Source organism: Fusarium verticillioides, chromosome 1 (genome assembly GCF_000149555.1).
Source record: "Fusarium verticillioides 7600 chromosome 1, whole genome shotgun sequence".
Taxonomy (NCBI): Eukaryota; Fungi; Ascomycota; class Sordariomycetes; order Hypocreales; family Nectriaceae; genus Fusarium; species Fusarium verticillioides.
In genome coordinates this window covers 3,679,734-3,693,114 of record NC_031675.1, presented here as the reverse complement: position 1 = coordinate 3,693,114, position 13,381 = coordinate 3,679,734, and the positions used below count along the sequence as shown (strand labels likewise).

Here is a 13,381-nt window from a genome sequence, read left to right as displayed (position 1 = left end):
TTCCCGCGTCAGAGACTCTCAAATGCCCAGAAATTCGATACTCATCAGCCAAGACCGTGGCACTGGGGCCAAAAGGCTCGGCTTAGACTGGACGAGCCCACTATGATGAGCATCGGCCCTCGTAAGCTACCCACTGGGCATGGTCATGGTCATTGGGCCCCTCCCTCCTACGCTTCCGCAGTAACCTCTGATGGCTTGCGCGTGTCTTATGATGGAGGCTTGACGATGACATTCAGTATAAACCTATACCTTATTTGAACGACTATCCGTGACGACCATGGGCTGTAGCTACTAAGGGAGAAGCTCACCTCACCTGGAGCTACCTACCTACCTAGCTAGGTGCAGTACTTACTATAGTACCTACTATGGACGACTACGACAATGAGGACAATGCGGGAATGCCCAGAACTCACAGCGGTCAACGTGGACGTGTTTCGGTGCAATCCAGGCCTTGGCGTTTCTCGGCACCCACCCGTGATAAGATTTCGCCAAGCCTTCAAAGGCCTCAGAAGGGGGAACACCAACGCTACTGTGCCCGTCTTCTCGCTGGTGCTGCTCGGCAGGCATGCTATGGACTTGTCTGCTGTCTGCTTTGCTTTGCTTGGCTGGTTCTTGTCGTTTCTTGGGTACGAACCTTTCCTTTCCTTTTATTCATTTGTCACCATTTCTTGTCTTGCTCGTCTGTGTTATATATCTATCCCCATCGGTTCGCTCCTCTGTAATATCTACGCCCGGATGGCCTTCGACATTGCTACAGACGCTGTCCTCAATATTCTTCACGCGCGTCTTCTTGTCTGCAGCTGAGATATAGCCAAGTCTGCCTGAAACCCCACACTGCAGATTGCCTGCCCAGCGAATCTTTCACGCGCCCTTACTATCCAACGAGAACGCAAACTATTGGTCGCATTGCCGGATGGACAAGTGTGACGATCGTCATTGATACGCCGAGTTGACGGCAAGCAGAGCACTCGTGGTGCGGCTTGTAGTCGGATCGGCCTGGCATATAAGCTTAAAGTTGTTTGCAATTAACTGCAACTCCTTGCGGTCACCAAAACTATGTCTTCTTCGATCGAGGATGATGAGTCCACATCATCTGGGTTATCGTCAATAGCTTCCGCCGAGCCATCATCAACCATCTCTCTATCCGACCCAACGCCTGCTCCGACAACACTTGTGATCGCTCCTAAGCCTACCAATGAAGACGACCTAGACGATGACGGGATATTTCCACCGATGACCACACCTTGGACCGGGCCTGTTGATTGCACATGGACTTTTGATGCAAACAAGGTACCAAGGTCGGGTTCTGATGGCCTCGCAGCAATGCTTGATTTGCAGCCAATTGCTGGAGCGAGGTCATTGTCTTGCTATCCCGATGCCATGTTCGATAAAGGCCTTACAGGGGTTTACAGCCCAGGCACATGCCCTCATGGATGGACCACCGTATCATTGCGCGTTGATACTAGTGAGAATCGGGACGATGAGACAACAACAGCTATCTGCTGCTCATCGTAAGTCATGAGAGAAAGTGTTTAGATGTACCATTCTAATTGCAGTAGGGAATACACTCTGGATGGCAATTTGTGTAAACGTTCGATCTCATCCGTGTTGGCTGTTCCTTACACGTACAACCAGACAGCTCAGACTTATGATGCTGTGTCAGACACACCAACGACTTTGTATGGTGCAACAATTGCTGTTTATACCATAAGGGCCCTGTTCAAAGATAGCGACAAAGATGCACTTGGACTCAAGGATGAGGACGATATCCCAGGTACCGAGCATCATGGCCGATCCTTGTCCCTGGGCGCGCGCATCGGTATTGGTGTTGGTGTAGCGGTTTTCGTTCTGCTTGCTATAGGAGCACTTGCCTTTTGGCTCATTCGAAGAGAGCGAAAGAAGACGGAAAAGAGACGAGCACACGAGCTCGGTGCGGTGGGAAGCATGCGCCACACCTCGCCAGGATCAGGAGATAATTTCTACGCCGCTGCGGACGCCAACCATCGACGTGACAGGAGTCGCCAGACCGCAGAGCCACCGCCAGCTTACGAGGCTGCTACGGACTCAAACAGCATGACCGAAAACGATAGTCAGCTAAGCGAGGATACGGCGACACGGGACGAGGAGATCAGGGCGTTGCAAGTCCAGAAAGAGGCGATTCAACGCCGTATAGAAGAGCTGGAGCGTTCTGAGACGCAGTCACAAGAAGACAACCGGCGAGGTTAAGACTAGAATCAGGTGCGAATGATCAAATTCTGGAAGCGAGAAGAGAGCGAGGGATCATGACTTGGACGGGAAACGGCCTACACACCTATGATACCACTTTGCGCGGCCGTAGCATGTTGCTATGGGCTATTTTGCTTTTTAACTACATACACTCATCTTTTAGGAGAAAATATCCGAAAGTCTTTTGGAGTACGGCGGTTGGGTGGGAAAACATCATTAAAACCCATACAGTTTAATATCAAAGTTTCAAATTCTTGACTCACCAATGCTTATAATAGAAGTTTCCTTCCCCTTCGTTGTGAATTGCAATGGAGTCAGGTGTTGATGCAGACAACCATGTAACAAGAGTCATTTTCTTACTTTTGACAACAGTGTTTGTCTCAAGGGGCTTGATAGAGTAGGTGAAGTGTAGTATGAGACGGACAAAGTACATTGGCTAGATTCATTTATTTATCACAATAATTTCAGACCATGCTGGAAACCATCCAAACAGCGCACTTACAGACTCCTTCATCGATAGCTAAGAGGCAAGAAAACCTAAGAACCTCTCTCTACCCTAAGAGGGTGAGAGAGACTCAGATAGATCTAGTACAGTTTCAAATAAATTAGTAGGCCTCAGATTAGGCATCTCTAGCGCCTAGTTTGATATCAGAAGTTTCTTGCTCTCTGTGAACAGTTTCCATTGGCAGTATATTGCCAATGTTCACGTGAATAGCCTTGGTGTTGTAGTAAACCCCCCAAGCCTGCCTCGCCGAGTTCTCTACCTGTGCCACTTTGTTTGACTCCGCCGAAAGGAACTCGGAAGTCTGAGTCATTGCTATTGTTCACCCATACCATGCCAGCCTCGATCCTACGGGCGACGTTGTGAGCCTTGCTGATATTCTCTGTAGAGAGCGCACTACCCAGGCCACACATCGAATCATTAGCCAATCTCGTTGCTTCGTCCTCGTCTTTGAACTGTAATACCACGGCGCATGGCCCGAAGATCTCCTCTTGGTAAATCCGCATCGACGGCTTAACGTCGACAAAGATGCTTGGGCTGACGAAGGACCCCTTTTTGAACTCGGATGGCATACGGCCATCCAGGATATCTTTTGCCCCATCTCCCTTTCCGAGACTGGCTATCCTCGCACTCTGTGAAAATGCGCTTTGCTGACAAGGGGTCCGAGGTATGTTTTCTCTTCGAATGGTTGGCCCACAGGATATTTCAGTGTTATTGATTTGAGAGTGTTGAGGAAGCGATCAAAGATTGTGTCCCGAACCAGAATGCGTGTTGTTGCTGTGCAGAGCTCTCCTTGATTAAAAGTCAAGCCAAGATGAGCCCATTGAGCGGCCAAGTCCAAGCTTGAGTCTTCGAACACAATCAAAGGAGACTTTCCACCGGTCTCAAGGGTGAGATTCTTCAGGTGGATACTGCCAAGTTTCATGAGCTCTTTTCCTACTCGCGTGCTCCCAGTAAATGAGATTTTAGATGTTTGCTTGTGAGTTACCATGGCGGCACCAACAACGGGGTCTAATCCTTTGATGATATTGACTACACCAGGCAGAAAACCGGCCTCTTTGACCAATACGGCCAGATAGAGGACAGAGAGAGGTGTAACTTCTGACGGCTTTAAGATAACAGTGTTGCCACAACACAATGCCGGGGCAGGCTTGGTTATAGCCATATTAAGAGGAAAGTTCCAGGGAACTACCAAGCCACATATACCGATTAGTTCTTTAAGTGTATACGCAAGCTTATCAGCACCAGTGTCGATAACTTGCCCAAAGGCCTTGTCCGCATGCCCGGCATAATAGCAGACAATCTCGATGGTATCCTCAACGTATCCTTCAAGCGCGATACTGTATGCTTTTCCAGTATTGAGGGATTCGGCACTTGCGAGAGACGTACAATGCTCCTCCATCAGATCAGCTAGACGGAACATGAACTCCCCCCTATCAGTTCCTGACAATCTGCGCCAATCGGGGTGTGAAAAGGCATCAACAGCAGCTTCAGCGGCCTCACCGAGATCCTTCTCGCTGGCGAAAGCAACCTGGGCTACCTCTTCCTCGGTACTACAGAGACATGTGAGCCTCAAGTGAACTAAGAAACTCCGACAGTTACGCAGGGTTCACTACGGCAAGGGTTCTTGCATCTTTGGACTCGACGAATTCATTATTGATGAAGAGACCAACAGGCTGTGCCTATTTATGGTCATGGGGAGCGGAGAGATCAACAAAAACAGGCGCCATCGTGGTTGGTTGTGCAAAGCCAGTACTTGACTGGTGGTGATACTGATTCGGTATTTGCGATTTGGAGCAATATCACAAGAACTCATCGTGGACCAAGCACCCGGTGGTTGCGGCATGGATGAGGAATTACATGGGAGAAGGTTACTGGAAGTTGGCGGCGCCCTTGATGATTGTTCAGGGGGTCGAAGACGGAGTTGTCCCTATCAAGTTTACGGTTCAAGATTGCAAAAAGACCTGCAAGGAAGAGCCTGGCTCTTCAGTCAAGTTTGTGACATTCGCAGGCCAGAGCCACGACAGCGTCACTAACTCCGCTCAGGCTGACTATATGTCATGGGTCAACGATTTTTCCAATGGAAAGAAGATGAAGAAGGGCTGTTCCCGGGTGGATATTTGCCCTTTGACAGATGTTTTTCAGCCAGTTGCCATCCAATATATCGCCAACAAGTAATTTGAGAGGAGAGTTGCTAGGTTTTATGGCTACAAAGATTGCTATTTCATTATTTATTTGGTAAGAAGCGTAGTTTTAGTTGGTTTTCTTCATGAGTATAGATTTTGTTAGAGGCAGTTTCGAAGTAATATTATCCTGAACTGTCCAAAGTATCAACTTATTTCAGGGTCAGTAGGTGGGCCACGCATGTCCAATACTATTCAGCATATGTTCTTTTCGTTCAAAAACCACATATATCGATTTGAGGTACACGGGGCTATGTCCATTTGATTGAAACTGCGAAGCTGAGAGTGGTTAGATATATAGTCTCGATATCGTAACTAATAATTCTTGCTTCGTATTTCAACTAGTACATAGTAGCTCGCCTCAACAAATAAGGCATGGCAAGTACACGTTTCTGTCTTTTTAACATATTTGGGGATAACAACTTACAAAACAGTACATCGGTTACCGTAACTCTTCGGAAGAGGGTTGGTCTTTAGACTACCTCTCCGGAATACGTGATGAAATTGGTGAAGCAACTCTACCTCAAAGCCTCAGACCCGTGTTATTCCATTGGCTGATTCTGATCAGGTTGACATTTCCACTAAATACCTGAAGGGTCTGGAGGCTAGGGGAGGAAAGAAAACTCAGGACCTTGACCCTAAGCGATGAAAATATTAGGTAAATTTAGCCTAAGATCAGGGGACTCTTTGCCAAGTTTATTTTGATATACTATTCGGCGTTTTCTTGCCCCCTGAGGGGAGAGGGTATGAATGAGGAGAAAGAGGTGGCTTTATTATGCCGACGGTGCATTCTTGCTACGGAGTTCTCCATTGCGCTCCAACCATAGTTAGCCTGGGACGATCACGAAGCAACTAACCGCGGCTAGGGACGATGGGGAATACACCAGTAAACCAGATAGCTACCACTCCTCTATTGTATAAGATAAAACTCTTGACTACTAGATTTGAATGAAGGCACGTAGCTATTATTGAGTGCGATACAGCAGAAAGGTGAAACCCTTTCCGGTCATCTTATCAAAGCGTGAACTATTCCCTCACTTCATCGAGTCATGTCTTTAGACTCGGTCACTCAATTTACTTCCAGTGACCTGGAGAAGGCCATGGATCATGACAGGCCAGCGTTTTCCCACCGAGCTTCCCACTGACACCTAACGGTGCCAAGTGCTATTGGACTGAGAACTTCCCTATCAGCTTGGATAACCGGTTTGCGTCAGCTCTATTAGAAGAGGTCGACATTGCGATCATCGGTTCTGGCATTACCGGCGCTGCAGCTGCATATAGAATTTCTTAGAAATAGCCTCAACTGCGCGTAGCTATCTTTAAAGCTTGCAGTCTCTGCTCTGGCGTGACAGGTTGTAATAGTGGCTATATTAGTTGTCTAGAAGTCTATTACTTTGAGAGCTGGTAATGACCTTTGGTACTGATGATGCCCTCCGTACAAGAACGATGGTCTTTAGAAATAGAGATATGATAATTGAGTGTATTTCTTAGCTTGATGCTGTAGAATAGGTTGATCTTTGTCTTAATGGCACTATAGTCATTCATTTTTTGTAAGTTAAGAGTAATGTCAAAAGTTTAAGGATAACCTGGATTTCGCCTGTAAGTAAGGTTATGAGGAGGAGTACGGCATTTCAAGCCTAGAGGAAATCTTGCAGGTATGAGAGCACAACCTATCGCTCGACCCTTGATGTCTACCCCAGCTTATACATTCTTCTATAGCAGAAAGTCCCCATTACCCCTGAAGTGGCTCATTATGGTGCCTCAGCCTAGCCTGACCCTACGGTCTTCTTGCTACACCTCTTCTTCTTGCTGTGCCTCTTCTTGAAGCTATCTTCGGTGCCAAAAGAGGGAATTTTCTTCTGATAGAGGAGGTTTTCTTCAATCTTCATAGAGGGGATATTTCATGACTAACCTCCGGGGGGGCCTCCTTAAGCGGAGGGCAACCCAATCCGTCGCCTACTGGGCGGCTCCAGAAGGATCTTCTTCAGGCTAACCTCGCTGAGGCTTAGTACTTTGACCTCTGTCTCTTGCCCTGATTTTGCAAATAGCTTCACTTTTAGGAAAGACCCTGTAGGTCATTGATAGACCAATAGCCGGTCTGATCGACTAAATCTAACCAATGGCCGAAGAGCAGATTCCTTAGTAAACCTTGATGCCCTCACTTTAAAGAGGCAAAGCCGGAAGGTCCCCTTCTCACTACGTTCAAAAGTCACTCTTCAGTGCGACTTTGCCTAACAATGATATGCCAGTTCAAGCATTGCTTCGCAGTTGTACATGCATTTTGCTGCTGGCTCTAAAGTTCTTAAATAAGCCTGACCTCATGATTGTGCCCTTTAAATAGAAATTTAGGTAATATCGGAGGCAAAGGAAGATTTTTGTATCATCGCAAAAGCACCATGTGTGGTTATCAATTAGGTGTGAAGCCTCGCAAACTCTATCAAAATACCACTAGTTTCCTGAGAGCCTATCTTGAACTTCATGCTAACTATACTATGTTATCCATGATCTCGAGGTCTATTGGGTCTTTAAGTCGTGATGCCAAATCGAAATAAGTAGTAGGAACTCGGGGGTCCGTTGGTTCACCAAGGAATTTCTCACAAAAAGCCTTGCAACTCAGAAAGATGCGCGCCATACCTAAATTACCTTTATTAGCAAAGAAGTCTTTCCAGTTACTGGACTACTGGACCTACCATGTCCGTGATATCCACCGGCCAGATATTGGCCAGGCTTGCCTGGAAGTTCCCCCAAGAACGGAAGAAGATCCTTGCTCAGGCCCATGATGCCACTCCAAGAGAATGCCACGGCACCTTCAGAGCTAGTCCCAGAAGATGCCCTGGACTCTTCCCAGTCTCTGAATATTTCAACTGGTGCATTCAAAATGTAGGACTCGACTTCAGACACGATATGACGGTCATCGCAGTCACCAAAGCCGCCTGAGAGACCCTTGGGATGAGCAACCTCGCCACCACCCCAAATCAGGTACTTTTCGGGACCTGGTCTTTGGATGAGATAGTCGTAGTCGTCATTGGATATGAAAGCAAAGGATGTCGTCAAAGGCTGGTCCATATAAGCCGGTGGGGGAGTGATGGCGGAAACATGACCTTTAAGGGGAATAATTCGCCCATCAAGCTCAGGCAGGAGATACGAAGCATAGCCGTTGGTTGCATGGATGACCTTATTTGCCATCACAAACCCTCTGGGCGTTGAGACCTTCCAAGGTCCTGAGGTGTCGGGAGATACACTTGTGACAGGGGTATTGGTGTGAAGACTTAGTCCCAAGTTGAGCCCCTTGCGTAAAACAGCAATTGCGAGTTTATATGGCCACAGACTGGCAGCTGGGAAAGTGATTGCTCCAGAGCAACACTTGACCCGTAGAGACTCCTCAGCTTCTGCTTTGCTGAGTACCTTGATATCAGAGACATCGCCGCCAGATTCTTTGAAGCCATTGTACGATGCCAACCCGGTTTTCCAGGACTCTGGGGTCAGGTATACGTCGGCTGAACGATACTGCACCAGATCAACTTCCGCAGCTAGATTATTCTCTTGGATGAATTTCGCGGTTTCTTGATAGTTGGCGGCTTCAAATTCGCACTGAGCCTTTGCAACATCAGTATCATGTAAGATAGAGTACGATGTGAAGCCACGATAACAATCGGGCTTTATATGGCCGCCTAAGCAAAGGAAAGGTAAGTAACACACGGTGATAGTTCATTGATCTGTGCGAAGCATCTCACTCACCATTCCTCCCAGTAGCACCGCTCGCTGCGTTGCGGGCTTCCAACATGACGACAGACTTTGGCCTGTTTGGTGAGTTGGACCTGAGCAACTGGTGGGCGATGAAAGCACCAGACAACCCGGAGCCGATGATAACAACATCAGCAGAGGACGGAAATTCAGCACTGAAGTTATGATTCCAGTCAGTTCGGTTTTGATAGAAGCACAAATCTTTCCCATCTGCTCACTAGCAAGACCAAGTCCCAAAGAGTGTAAAGCTTGTAGGGGCTATTCATAGGTTACTGCTTACGATTGGTAGTTACTGATCATTGGGTCTGGCTCGCTCTGCCGCAGAGACGCCAGATAACCAGTAGGTGACTGCATGAGGCTGGGTTGCTCTGAACTACCCCGGAAGTGACCAGTGAATCGAGGTGCTGAGAGAAATGATATTGAGCCCCTGAGACAGTATTGTTGTTAAGCAGTTGCGAATGATATTGTACTGTTGTTAATAGATAGTCGTCTTCCATCAAGGCTACAAGGTGGTGGTATCGTGCCGCAAACCGATGCCGAGATTCTGATGGATACTTCGTCTCGCGAATGCACAGAGGGGCTACCAAAACCCCCCCCCCCCCCCGACGGCCTATTTATGCGTATCTTGTTCTCAACGGCCAGGACTAGCGCATATCTTGGTTGAAGCAAGTTAGCTATCTAACTTAGGCTATCTGCTAATGGATCCAATGAATGATTACCCCGCGATCAAATACAGCTAAGCCAGGGTTAGTTGATACCTGGAAGATAACTATATCGGGGTATGTCTATCTATTGCGATTGGTTAACACTGTTCTTGATCTTGTCGTCTCTAAGTTAGATGATATATAATATATTCAATGGCACTTGGGAATTCTGTTCTCTGGTCAGAGAGACACACTCCTCCCGAGCCTTTCTCCATTCTATCACATGTCTTTCTTGATTTTCTTTATCTTGGATAAATCTCCAACACTTTCAACTTGAATTGAAAGCTGATAACTCGACATGGCATCTATACTTGATAGAGACCCTGATGCCGACAAGAAGATGGATACTCGCAACTCCATCGCTTCAGACTTTGCTGAAGATGCAGTTGTTCACGACTTTAGTTATTGCCCCTCATTCGCCAGAGTGTTTCGGTCTCTGGGCGCCATGTCACTCACAATGGCAGTGGCCTCGTAAGTTACCAAATTACCTCTACTTCATACTCGAGATGCTCGCGGCCAAGGTCAGTTCCAAGTACCTATTCACTAAAGGCTAACAATAGTTATTGACCCTTGTGCGGAATCTTCATCGCTGTCCTTTATCGAATTATCTATGGCGGCTATTGGGGACTAAACTTGGTATGAACACCGCTGATGCAAACTATTCTGCAACTCAGACAATGAGGACTCTGCGCTGACCATAAATGTCCAGGGGGCGGTTTATCCCTTCACTCCTTTTTCTCCCATGGGCTCTCACTACCGCAGAGTTCTGTTTATTGATGCCAGTCGATGGTGCCAATTATTAGTAGACAGCTGCACTCGCACCTCCATCGATCTCCTGTCCTCTGTCTTTCATCACGGGCATAGCTAACCTTATGAGTGACCTTACAAGCATTGCCAGTTTTGCTTGGGAATCATCCAGCTCAATCTGCACCATCATCGGCCTCTTCATCGGCTGGATACTGACCAATCCTATCATCTTTATGGTCGCCATAGCTACCTGCGCTGCATGGTTTTTCACGGCATCTATTAGAATGGATAAGGCCAGCCTTGTTTTCATCACCTCGGGTACGCTTCCAAGCCGTTACCCTTTTATCTCATGCATTATCATTTTAATTAACCTAGAGTGACAGCAACCCTTATTCTCGTTTCCTCGGTCTGTTTTATCATTAGACTTCCCGTCATCCAAAAGACACGGGGTATTCCTTTTACTTCTGTCGGTACCGTCTTTAGAGACTACACCAACTACAGTAACTGGGACAAGCCTGTTTCTGTACGGTTTACCTTCTTTTATGCCGCATGGGTCTTTACTGGCTGGAATGCACCGTCGGCCGTGGCAGAGGAGACTCACGATACACGAATAGTGGCACCTCATTCCATTATCAACGTGCATTGTCTACAAGCAGGCATAGGTATGCTATTCTGCATCTTGTTAGCTTCTGTATTACCGACATGGAAGCAGCAGTATCTGGCCCTACGTAAGTCCCTCATTTCACCAGTACCATATTCTGCCTGGCGGCCCGGGACCTTACCCATCTGTGCAAACACTAACCAGCTTCTGTTACCGGCTACGCTGCGTTTACCCTCATAATTGAGCGCTGGGGTCTCAAGGCCGCGGGAGCTTTCCTTCTGATCATATTCCTAAACACTTCCATAAGTGGCGCGGCCGTTTTGGTCATAATATCTTATCAGACAGCTGCCTTTGCACGGGATAGGGGGATGCTCTTCAACGATAAACTCTCATACGTCTTACCCCAGAGTAATATGCCAATTTATAAAACGATGTTTCTCACGGTTAGCGGCATGCTTATGCTATATCTAGGATTTTCTCCTATTACTTCCGAGACCATCTACTCCCTTGCTATTATTGCGGTTATGGTATTATACACACTACCTATGATATTCAGAATCTTCAATAACAGACAATAGGTTCCGGGCCTGTGGAATATGGGCCGACTTAGCAAAACTGTCCATGTCCTGGGTTTTTTCACGGTCGTCTATATGTCAAAAATAGAATGCTTCCCTCCTCAGGCAGATTAGACTGGATCGACGCTGCACTATAATTAGGCCGTATTCTTGGTTGCCGTTTTCCTCTCTGCCCTCCTGCGGTTTTCACATGGCTCCTGTCATTACAAGGGGGTTAACCAAGAAATGCTGAAGTCTTGGAGAGAGCGCGAGCATGACCACGGTTTGAGCCAGGAAGGTTCAGGCGAATCGTGTAGCGAAACATATATTGAGGGAGTGAAGTCTTTGGTATTTTCATTGTGAAAGATTAGCATCTCGTTTTCTGTCAGTCGACTCTTTTGCCTATTCCGCTGCTAGCTAGCTTCCAGTGTATCAATATTTGTAATTACCCCTTCTCTGGCTATTTCAATCATATACCAGCTCTAGGTTGTCCTTCGCAGCAAGCTCGAGACAGCCACACGGGAATGCCGAACTCAAGCAATGGCTCTGCAGTAAGTTCTTCTGCTTAGTTGTGTCTTGCTGAAGCAGATTGGTCGAAGTTATGGCACGAATGATATGAAAATTTGCTTCACGAGTGCTTGGCAGGCTCCGAGATGTGCATGACGTTGGATACTTTTCAAGGGCAATATGTCTGTGTAGCCATTGCCTTTAGTGCTCGTTATCACGGGCCCTTTGGGGCTTTTTATGCATCATAGGTCGAGCGAAGTTGTCATCTCCATGAGATACAAAAATGGATCTTATCGGCCTTCTTACTCCTTGTATGACTGTCCATTCCGACTGGGGAATATTCTCAGGATACGGCAGCGCCTAAATCAGTACCTAATGGGTTCATATATATGGATAAACAATGGTAGAGTCGTTGTCGAATGATATTGATATAAAAGGGTTGATCATAAGCCTTAATTTCTTGAGTGGTAACGCCATCACAAGAACAAAGTGTATAGAGTGTATAGGGGAGGTAAGAAAGCCCAAAGAACCACTATAAAGATTACTGGCAGTAAATTTATACTAAATTCAGCTATAAGTTTTCTTACTTTTAGAATACACATCCTGAGGGTTTTCCTTCCCGGTGGCCGACGATCTAAGTATGGTTCTATAGCACACCACCCAAGAAGCAGACTTCTGGAGTCAAGGAGGATGGGCATGGGTGCTTTAATGGACTTTCCCCCGGAATATTGGATGAGAACCAATGCACTGGCGATATGTACTCTCTAGCAGGGTGTTGTCTGCAGTCAGCGAGTCTCATTGTACTGGTAACTTTCGTCACCGGTATAGTTCTTCGGTGTCACTGCAAATTCTGCCCCGAGCTTGATATGCTGGTGCCTTGCCGCATTACTATATCTGGTAGCCTAGAGCGATGATTTCAGGCACCGAAATTAATACACGCCTCGGCTAGAAGTCATTGAAGTTGTGACCAGACTGGACAAGGCAAGAAACAAGAAATGTCCACGAGCGGCGACTCTATATGCAATGGTAGCTGTAAAGAGGCCAGCGAGGGGAGGGAGGAAAACACAGGATCTTGATCCTATATGACAAAAGGATTTAGGTAATTTAGCATAGATTTAGCATAAGTTTGGGATACCTTTTACTGAGTTTATTTTGATATCCCATACAAAGGCCTGATGTTTTCTTTCGCCCCAAGGGCCATGAAGAAGATCGAGATATACAGAGTAGTTACATCAAAATACAGGCATAGACAGCTAAGTGTTTTTAGTTCGATACTCTCCCCCACTCTCCAATTGGAATCGACATGTCGCAATTCTGTGCGGATAGCTAAAAGCTAAAAAGGCTACGGATACTGTTGTAAGTGATGACAAGGATGCTAACTACTAACCTAGATGAAAGCCTTGAGAGTGAATACACTGCAGCTGTTCAAAAGGTACGGAGTACCTTACCTATCAACTCTCTCTCTCCCTGACCTATCACTGAATCTATTGCCAACAAACCATTCCTGGCCCCTGGGTGAGCCGATCCCACCTGAATGCCCCTTGCAAGCGCAGTTCTCCCACTGTCAAGGGTCCCCAGGCTTCCCTGTCAATTGGCGGTGAGAGTCACCTCAG

The 13,381-nt window shown here is 46.9% G+C and overlaps 6 protein-coding genes across 6 annotated transcripts; 3 read left to right on the top strand and 3 right to left on the bottom strand.

Moving 5' to 3' along the window:
- Positions 1 to 44: 44 nt before the first annotated feature.
- Positions 45 to 1,805, bottom strand: FVEG_14743 (hypothetical protein; the record flags this gene model as incomplete). Its single annotated transcript, XM_018903713.1, has 3 exons — positions 1,633 to 1,805; positions 414 to 1,502; positions 45 to 100 (listed from the first exon to the last, which is right to left on the bottom strand). Exons 2-3 carry the CDS (start codon positions 565 to 567, stop codon positions 45 to 47), a joined length of 210 nt encoding a protein of 69 aa, XP_018743275.1. The 5' UTR covers positions 568 to 1,502; positions 1,633 to 1,805.
- FVEG_00852 (hypothetical protein) lies at positions 134 to 2,576 on the top strand. Its single transcript, XM_018887511.1, has 2 exons — positions 134 to 1,511; positions 1,560 to 2,576. Exons 1-2 carry the CDS (start codon positions 1,057 to 1,059, stop codon positions 2,224 to 2,226), a joined length of 1,122 nt encoding a protein of 373 aa, XP_018743276.1. The 5' UTR covers positions 134 to 1,056; the 3' UTR covers positions 2,227 to 2,576.
- Positions 2,577 to 2,846: 270 nt separating this feature from the next.
- Positions 2,847 to 4,382, bottom strand: FVEG_00853 (hypothetical protein; the record flags this gene model as incomplete). The annotated part of the gene is made up of 4 exons (XM_018887512.1): positions 2,847 to 3,032; positions 3,061 to 3,360; positions 3,384 to 4,281; positions 4,342 to 4,382. 4 exons carry the CDS (start codon positions 4,380 to 4,382, stop codon positions 2,847 to 2,849), a joined length of 1,425 nt encoding a protein of 474 aa, XP_018743277.1.
- Positions 4,383 to 4,624: 242 nt separating this feature from the next.
- On the top strand, positions 4,625 to 4,906 carry FVEG_14744 (hypothetical protein; the record flags this gene model as incomplete). Its single annotated transcript, XM_018903714.1, has 1 exon — positions 4,625 to 4,906. The coding sequence occupies one exon, from the start codon at positions 4,625 to 4,627 to the stop codon at positions 4,904 to 4,906; it is 282 nt and encodes a 93-aa protein (XP_018743278.1).
- A 2,639-nt stretch (positions 4,907 to 7,545) lies between these two features.
- Positions 7,546 to 9,009, bottom strand: FVEG_00854 (hypothetical protein; the record flags this gene model as incomplete). The annotated part of the gene is made up of 3 exons (XM_018887513.1): positions 7,546 to 8,582; positions 8,650 to 8,810; positions 8,936 to 9,009. The coding sequence occupies 3 exons, from the start codon at positions 9,007 to 9,009 to the stop codon at positions 7,546 to 7,548; spliced, it is 1,272 nt and encodes a 423-aa protein (XP_018743279.1).
- Positions 9,010 to 9,657: 648 nt separating this feature from the next.
- On the top strand, positions 9,658 to 11,416 carry FVEG_14745 (hypothetical protein; the record flags this gene model as incomplete). Its single annotated transcript, XM_018903715.1, has 6 exons — positions 9,658 to 9,830; positions 10,237 to 10,424; positions 10,490 to 10,834; positions 10,912 to 11,115; positions 11,179 to 11,234; positions 11,286 to 11,416. 6 exons carry the CDS (start codon positions 9,658 to 9,660, stop codon positions 11,394 to 11,396), a joined length of 1,077 nt encoding a protein of 358 aa, XP_018743280.1. The 3' UTR covers positions 11,397 to 11,416.
- Between the last annotated feature and the right edge of the window lie 1,965 nt (positions 11,417 to 13,381).

What these genes read in the sequence shown, in the direction of transcription:
- FVEG_00852 (XM_018887511.1), top strand. Translation starts at nt 1,057, where the DNA reads ATGTCTTCTTCGATCGAGGATGATGAGTCCACATCATCTGGGTTATCG. An exon ending in ACAGCTATCTGCTGCTCATC is followed by an intron (nt 1,512 to 1,559) that starts GTAAGTCATGAG and finishes TAATTGCAGTAG; the next exon opens with GGAATACACTCTGGATGGCA.